At 44.1% G+C, this 9,144-nt stretch overlaps 1 protein-coding gene across 1 annotated transcript; it reads left to right on the top strand.

Moving 5' to 3' along the window:
- Positions 1-1,144: 1,144 nt before the first annotated feature.
- fam171b (family with sequence similarity 171 member B) lies at positions 1,145-9,139 on the top strand. Its single transcript, XM_069164068.1, has 8 exons — positions 1,145-1,883; positions 2,688-2,921; positions 3,765-3,857; positions 4,017-4,175; positions 4,472-4,642; positions 4,792-4,908; positions 5,003-5,126; positions 5,249-9,139. Exons 1-8 carry the CDS (start codon positions 1,646-1,648, stop codon positions 6,570-6,572), a joined length of 2,460 nt encoding a protein of 819 aa, XP_069020169.1. The 5' UTR covers positions 1,145-1,645; the 3' UTR covers positions 6,573-9,139.
- Positions 9,140-9,144: the final 5 nt, after the last annotated feature.

Consider the following 9,144-nt stretch of genomic DNA (forward strand, 5'->3'; position numbering starts at 1 on the left):
GATATGTTTTTGTCGAATTAACATCCAAACCACAACTTTTAGGTGTCTCTGCATGATGTATAAAATAATATATTATAGAGACATACATGCATATAATCTTTAATTCCCTGTCACACTGTAACATGTGGTCCAAAATAGATCAAACTGTCGTACTATAACATGTGGTCCAGTATATCATAAATATAGTATGACTTTTTTTTTTTGCACAACACAAATAACACTGCTCTGACCGGGGATCGAAACCATACCGTGAGCCAACACTGCTAACCACAGCCCCATCTTACCACACCTACAGTATTCTTCTTTTTTTTTTTTATTTTATAGGACATAGTATAGTATAACTTTTATTTACACAACACACAAAATAACCCTGACCGGGGATGGAACACACATGCTTGGTACTACGAGGCAACGGTGCTAACCACTGCACCATATTACCACATTTGCTACTTATTTTTTTTTTATTTTTATTTTTTTATTTTTTTTTACATAGGCCAATGTCTCCATATTTACGTGCTAGGAACTGTTTCTCCACTGGATGTCGCTGCAGCTACCACATGCATCAGTAAATACAGTCCCTGTATTGTGACGTCATCAAAACAAGTGTCACAGTACGATGGTGTCATCCATGTGTATTATATTGTCCACTCAAGATTAAATCCAGCAGTCAAATATACTCCCAAAAACTCCCTTATGTGCCTGAGGGGAGACTCGTTGTTTAAGTGAAAATGCACATTATCCATTTTAATTTTCACATGATGTTAGAAATACATTATCAGTCTTTTAATCAATGTGAATCACGGCAATTTCAGCAACTGTGTTTTGTAGATAGGTGTAAATGTTGCAGTGTGAAAACTGGGCTTATAAAACTAAAAGTGCAATGATGTAAACATGTGCCTCGAAAAGATGACTTCTTTTAATGTTTGTGTGTATGGTATTCAGTTTCAAATTTGGGTGCATGATGAATGTCAAATAGCAATGATTGAGCAATATTTCAGATGTTTGCACTAAACTTTGTTTTTGTGATGTGCATCCTTATATTTCGTAGGTTTGGATTTCATCGGACTTGGACTGTGCTGCCCCCCCCCCCAAAAAAAAAAAAAAAAAAAAAAAAAAAACAACAACAGTTACTTCGCCTTACCGACAGAGGGCCACACAAACCCAATGATGTAACAGCGTTTCCCATTTTACCAGAGATAGTAGAAACGGGGTGACATCTCACTCCCACTCTTTCTTTTACATTAACAAAATACACACAGGCTATATAAAATATATCTATCCCATAAAATATATTCTGTTTAAAATGCTACAAAACAAACAGCATATTGAACATTTCAGACAATTATTATCTCCGTTGTCTATACTTTATATGTCCTTTAGTTGTCTAAATTTTGGGACTGGGACTTTTGAGATAGGCTTACCTCTGCTGTTCATAAACGATCTTGTACCACACACGCCCAGCCTCAGCACCAGCTCATCCTTCCTCCGCGGGGTTTTCCCCCCTCTGTCCTCACCAAGCTCATCAGAAATCGGGAGAGCGATGAAGACTTCGTGATAAGGACAAACAGTGCCGGACCTCGTTCTTCTCCTCCCGAGCTCGTTACTCGCTTTTCGTTATGTCTTTGAGCTCAGTGCCCCTCTCGCAATGCCCGCTGCTGAACACCACCTGCCGCCGCTGCTCCTCTTTCTGCCGTCGTTGCTTCTGATTTCGTGCCTGGATGGAGCGGTGGGAGAATCGGAGGAGGGCGGCGGCCTGCTCTCCTCCTCCTCCTCCTCCTCCTCCTCGCCCGGGGACAATGGCCTCGCAGCCGCGCTCGGAGACCCGTCTGGTACCGGCACAACCGCCCCGGTGCGATTTCTCAGCCCCTCGGCGCTGTCAGCAGGTAAATATAAACTAAAATGGGGCGAGTTATTATTGCAAAAAAAAAACAACAACAACAACAACGAAATAAGCTGCGCAGAAAACAGTTCGACATAACTGAATTCATAAACCCATAAAAGCCTAAATGAATAAATCCAGACTAGTTCCATTGGATATAATAACATGCAATCCAGCCAACTAGTCCAGTAAGATTAAGATGCATAATGTGAAGGTGTGAGGGCTTATGTTGTTTTTTTTTTACCTTTTTGGCCTAAGCAGGTGGTGTATTAATGGGGGAGTATGGTAATCTTGTGCTGCTCTGCTGATACAATAAGCCTGTGCTCACCGATAGCCTTGTTTACAGACTGAACACAAAGCACAGGCTGCACAAAAAAAAGGATATTTTAACTTAATAACATGTAAAGTCTAAAGTGCATCTTTTCATCAAATCTTTTACCATATATCTAATCAAAAGATAGTATTAGAAGACAGAAATGTTGTCTTTAATTGGAAGAAGCGTTCCCTGAAAGTCTCCTCCATCTCCTGCCCCTGACTGCAAATGTAAGGACTCGTGGTGGATGGAACGAAACGACTGACATTGCAGCATAGATTTTCCTCTCTGCTGTCTCTCAGTTTTGATGTATTTTTCATCCTCGCAGCTGTGCTTGCCTCATCACTTTTTCATGCTGAGAGAAAGGTTCCTGAGCACTGCCGAGAGGACATGGTGGAGGCCGGTCTGCATGCAGACGAGCAGGGAGACATGTCAGAATGCTCGGCCCTAAGACAAAATAATGGATCTCGGTCTGCCTCTGCTGCTTCTTTCCAGAGCCTCAGTTTGCCCTGAAGGTGCTGGTGAGAGATCTGGTGACTCGTCAGCCGCTGTCGGGGGCTTCGGTGGACATTTATGTGAACTACACCGTGAGGAGCTCTGCCCAAACAGGAGAGGGAGGAGAGGTTCTGTTCTGGGTCGCATACAGTCCAGGTCTCAGTTTGACTCTGCTGGGCAACATGGAGGGCTACGTCCCCAGCCCGCTGCCCTGGAGCACCACCAAGAGACCAAGTGAGTGACCATGGGATTGTTGTTGAATTATGATAGAACAGAAGTGTGGGTGTGTGTAAATACTTGCCAACCAAGGAAGGCAAATACGGACAAGGATGGGACGCAGTTATAGATTGAAAAACACTAGAATTACTGGACAATCAAGGAGGCTTCTGCAGGCTGTGAAGCCATTTGTAAGCACTTATTTACAGCGATGCCAGCACAGTCTCCCGGCTGCATTATTCATGGTCATTACAGATTAATGAACTGTCTGAACAACATACAACTTGTCTCTGAGGTTTGTTCATGATTAAGCAATTTATGTTCCCACTGTTTTATCGATTGTGTCTGACTCACGCTCAGGAGGGACATACTCCTGCCTCAGCAAACTGTCTTTGTCCTCACTGAATAAATACAGAGGGGGGCGGGGGCTTTTCAGTCAAGGGGGCCTTCCTCTATTGTCTCGGTCCCCACCTCCTCTCACTGGTCTGGATGTGCCAGAAAAACAGCAGGAAGGTGGTGTTTCAAAGGGGAGCTGGAGCAGGTGCGATGCAGGACAAAACTAGGGATTTAAAAAAAAAAAAAGGAAACAGTGTCCAGACCTGCTCTGCTCTGCATTATCAGCGGCGCCTCCCTTTTGTGCTGCTGAGCCAGACAACTGAACACTAACAAGCGCTTTGACGTAATACTGCCATCTGCTGGTGGTTTTACAGGTTTGCAAGTTGATAAACCAGTCGGAGTAGCAGATATAGTGTCCTCTGTCTTGTTACATCTGTATGATTTACACAGTGTATGTGACATCTTGAATAGTAATGCTTCTTTCTAAAATGTTGTGGACATTCTGTCACTTTTTGGACACTGCAGTTTTTTCGGCTGTGACGCTGCTGCTGCTCCCTCACAGCCAGGGCAACATCTGGCTGTTCGACGACTCAGTGCTCATCACCGGGAAGTTGCCAGGTAAGGTCACACAAGTTCAGTGTCAGTTCGCCTTCATCTGATAGACAGAAATTGCAACCTTTAAGATAGACAAGTTAAATAGCATTTTTGTAAGGTGAATAGGACCCAAACACTGTTGATGTGGTCATGTGGATTCAGATGGATCATGTGTTTTTACAGACTGCTCATCCCAACCCAAGGTTAAGTTCCCCAAGAACCTCCTCTCCATCCCTGATAAAAGCAACAGCTCCTCAGTGATGGCCTACCTGACTGTACCACAGCGCCACCTAGCAAAGGACTGTGCCAACTGCACTAAAGGCATCATCAGCAACAAATCAGGTCAGCATGAAATAGTTTTGGATGAGCTTAATATCTGTTTGGAAATTTTTCTCTGCAGTTTTTTTTTAAGAATTAGGAAGAGGTTTAATCCAAGGGTGGATTTTAATTTCTGTGTATATAAATGGAGTAAAAAAGTAACGTCACAAGAAAGGGACCAGATCCGTCATGACTAAATGCAGTTGAAAACCAAATATAAAGTTTTGAATTGTATTTGTTTTTGTAAGTTAATATAAAAAAAAACTGTTATAAGGGGGGATTTCTGATTTACCATTTCAATTTTCAACGCTTCTTTGCAGTGCTCAGAAGCTTTGAGCTGGAGGCGGTAGCGGCAGTCAGTGTCCTGCTGTACTCTGGTGGTGAGGAGCTCCAGGTTCGAGGACCCGTCCAAATCAGCCTGCCACTGGGACACAACACACACCTGAGGGCCGCTGACACTGTGCCAGCCTGGGCCTTCAACCTGAAGAAAGGTAGGAATACAAATTTGAGAAGAGCAAAATGAGACTTAAGATGCTTAAGATGAGAACAAATTTCTGTAAATTTCACCAACAGCAACTTCTTCTATATTGCCAATGTAGCAACCAACTAAAAATAAAGCTAATTTTGATGTCTTCTAAAGGTGCCTGGGAGAATCAGGGTCTGGGAATAGTTAAGAGACTTGGTGATGAGCTGGTTTGGACCTACACTGCTTCCCATCTGGGCTACTGGATCGCTGCCCCCATGCCCTCATCAAAAGGTACACACATCATCTATCTTCATTATCACATGTCAATGCCTTTTGTGTGGTGTTGATAAATCTCTAATGTCTATTTATACATTTCACCTTTTAGATTATCTCAGACATGCAAACTCTATGGATTTCATATTTTACCACACCTACCTGCTGATGGGAATACTGGGAGGAACTCTGGTTGTAGTGATTGGATTTCTTTCCTTGCTGCTGTGTCAGTGCGGGTAAGAAGCTTCTCACAAATGTTATTAGTTCACAGGATATAAAACTCTGAACTGAAAGAGCTCTATTTTGATGTAATAAAGGATGGCTATAAGTGGTTTATCGATTTTTTTTCCATGGACAGAAGTTCTTATCGAGAGCCCAGGAGCAGGAGGAGAACACGCTTCTCCAAACTCACAGTGGTGAAGAAAGACCAAACCACCTCCACCCACATGGAAGAGGGTTTGTTGTTCAGATCTGGCGACAACAGCCTCGCCTCCTGCAGCGTCCAGTGTGAACCATCCTCCACACCGAGGCACAAAGCCAACTACAACATCTACGTGGAGGATCCAGGGAGTCGCCCCGCAGCTCCGCTTTATGAAAACATCGCTTCAGATCGGATGAAGGGTCCCCAGCCACGTCACTACATCAACAGTGAAGAGCTGGCTCAGCTGAGAGAGAAGATGGATCAGAACCGGGTCAACATGAACTCTGACAACTTCTTTCAAGATAAGCTGGTTCATATCTACAACCAGCCAGTGGCTATTATTCAGGCTCCAGAGCTGTTCGGTGCTCAGGAGCAGCAACTGTCAGCCTGCAAGTCCGCCACTTTCCCCCGCAATGGAGTTGAGTATGATGCTCACTCAGAGCCTCCAAGTAAAGACAGCTACACCCAGACACTACCCAAAGCCCCTCACCACCACTCCCAAGGCGGGAGCATCCCACAGCAGAGCAGCCAAGATGACCCGCAGCCTCTGGAGACTCCCCCCCAGGGACAAGGCCCGAACACCGGAGTGTGGGGACGCTACTGCAACCTCCTTGAATCCTCTGTCTCTGTGCCGGGGACTCTCAATGAGGCTGCTGGTATGGAGGCCTTCAGTAGTGGGCATGGTGTGCCCAGCGAGCTGCAGGGGATTTCAGAGCGCACCTTGCTGGAGCTGACGCGTGGGAAGTCCTTGTCGTCTCACCCCAGGGCCTGGTTTGTCTCCTTAGACGGGAAGCCGGCCGCTCAGGTTCGCCACTCTATCATCGAGCTGCAGAGCCGCCACCGCCCGCCGAGCAGCAACGACACCAGCCTGGACTCTGGCGTGGACATGAACGAGCCTCATCAGAACATCCGCGAGACGGAGCGTGACAGGCCATCGATCAGGGCCTCCTCCCTGCCGCACCACGGCCGAGGGGGGCGGTATGGGGAAGAACAGGACCTGAGCAGCAGTGAGAGCGGCACCACTGCTACCTGTACGCCTGAGGACCCATCCCTGAGGAACATTTTAGACGGGAGCAGTGGGGCTATTCCTAACATTCCTGAGGAGAGGGACGGGATGGATACATCCAGCGCTCAGGAGGACAGCGAGTCGAGAGGGACGCCGCCTCCACGGCGCCTGAGGAAGGTGAGGGAGAAGGGGAAGACAGAAAAGAGGAGTGCAAGGCATGTCCGGGAGGGCCGACCTCTGACCAAGAGAAGTTAGAGCAGTGCTTCATTTCAATGTCCCATGAACCATTCACCCCACAGTGAGTGATTCCCATTCGTTTTTTACCACTTGTGTTCACACAGGCATTGTTGTTGTTGAGTTATGTGATTGTACAACTTTGCCAAAGAATGCATAAGATAGCTGAAGAAACAAAACAGCATTTGTGTTATGTTGAAGCGTTTTCAGTATGTAGCTGCTGTTAGACAAGTTTGTGCATCGTGTTCTCTCATTCTCACCGATCTGAAGATCACCAGCGAGATTCTTCACAGCAAGTGTCCGTGTGAACACGTTGTCCCACAGTCCCCAGTGCTGGCATTATAGAGGGTGCCTTCTTACTGCCTGTAATCGTGACATATGATTATATAGAAGACACGGTATTTGTATACATTTAGTCAAATCTGGTGAGTTTGCAGGATGGACACAGGTACAGGTCGTTGTGTAGTGCACTTATCCTCACCATAAAGGCCTGCTGTAAATTAGATAAGGTAGAGAAGCATTCCCAAATTGGCAGTGCTTACATCACGTTATGATCGCACGACCTCCTTTTCTTACAGAGAGGCTCTGGGATTTGTTGTCAACTAATCTGATCGTGAGTAAAAAATAATACAGCTTCAACTTTCTGGACTCTGTGGACTAAAATATTGATGTACATTGCAAAGCTAAGCTGCCGTTTCGAAGTTCACACCTGATATTCAAAGGTCGTAAGCCTACAGTTGTTTTTGAATGCATGAATAATGAATGTTTCCTCATGTCTGTGAACATATTTTGCGTTTTACCGTGGAGCTAACGTTACATCATCATAGGTGTTAGAATACTTGGTGAGTGGATTTTTCATTTTACTGTCTGGACTTGAGGAGACTCAGTAATGTGCTGAAAATAGAAAACTATTCCAACCCCAGGACTTCTGCATGATGAGCATCACAAAGGAATAATCACACAGAAATATCCCAGTAAGTAAATAGCCGTCTTATTGTTGCTGGAGAGCTTTTAAAACATCTGATTGATTGTTGGAAACGATCTGGAACCTTTTGCTCATCTCCCTCTGTCTTTTTTTTTTTAACAACTCTACGTCTTGTCATGAACTGCATTATTCCTTGCAACTATTTTCTTGACACTCACGGTTGGTGCCTTGTCGATCTGCTTTTAGCTGCACCTGTTCACCCAAACCTTTTTGATACGGGTTATTACAAAAATATTCTCTATTTACTTCCTGATCAGCATGACCACGGGATTACTAAAAAGATAGTTTTCAACTAGTTTTTTTGATTCAAACCAGATGTTGTAATTCAATGGTTCGCATAGTGGTCATCGTTAATCGTCAATGTCATCAAAGTGGTTTGTTAATCAGCCGATCAACCACCTTGATCCAGACTGAAATATCTCAACAACAATTGGTGGTTACTGATTTTATAGAGACATTATCTTTTCATCCAGCGCTATCATATTCAGTCAAAATTTAAATTGTTCAGTCCTTCGGTTTACGACTTGATACCTGAAAAACTAACAACATTCCTGTCGGCCTCAGCTGTCCTTGTTAGCATGCTGACACCCAGCAATAAGATCGTGAACATGGCAAACATATTCCTGCTCAGCATGTTAGTACAGTAACATGACATTCATGACAAAACTCTAACAACTAGGTCACATGTTATACATCTGCCTTTCATATATCTCTCCTCTACTGACTGACATGGCAGATTTTGTCTTGAGTCAAATAAAGCACACCACGCTTTATGCATGTGCTGAGCAGTTAAAGACGAGCACAGCATTGCCGGAGCTTCTCAGTGGGTAGATACCACAAAACAAAACAAAACTGATTAAAGTGCTTACACTAGCAATATTCCGACTGAATTCAATTTTAAAACAGAATTTTACAACTTTGCCATATTTAGTCTTCCGTCATGCGACTACTGCTAATTTTTTTTTTCCCGCTGATGAGTTCACTTTGGATTTCTGAGGCTTCTTTCTGTACATTCATGTGTTGTTTGGTCTGTATATAGTAAAGCAACATTTCATGTGACGGTGATTTCATTCATTTGTGCTGTTTTTTTTCCTTCTTTCTTTAAAAGCCGAGGTGCATCAGTGTGTTCCACTGAAAGGCCAGACGAGAGGATGCTCTCATATGAGATGTGTAATCCATGTGAGTTCTTTTGAGCCTAAAGAGTGAGTGTCTTTTCATAGGAGTGTACTAAAAGCTTTGTAATTGTAAATGCAGCATCAAACTGAGCACTTAATCATTCAGTATGCTTACAAATGAAAACACTTTCTCCTGCTTGTCTTAAGCTTGAAAACACCGAGTAACCCGGCTTCAATTGCGACACGAGGAGTAGTTTGTGAACAAAAGCAGCCGCACTGCCACTCCTGGTTCCAAGTGATCTTGCTGAATGTATTTGTACTGATTCCAATGTGTTCCTTCGTGTGCTCCTCTTGTGTCTAGCCATCGAACCTCATGGGCTTTTGTTTCTTACTAAATGGACACCTCTTGTGTTTATCTCTGTAATGATAATAGTGTTATTAGTCTCGCCTTTTTTGTGCACTAAATTATTAAACTTACTTGATACCGATTTTT

This window comes from Embiotoca jacksoni, unplaced genomic scaffold (genome assembly GCF_022577435.1).
Source record: "Embiotoca jacksoni isolate LCO1_2020_lvr unplaced genomic scaffold, fEmbJac1.0.p SCAF_30, whole genome shotgun sequence".
Classification (NCBI taxonomy): domain Eukaryota; kingdom Metazoa; phylum Chordata; class Actinopteri; family Embiotocidae; genus Embiotoca; species Embiotoca jacksoni.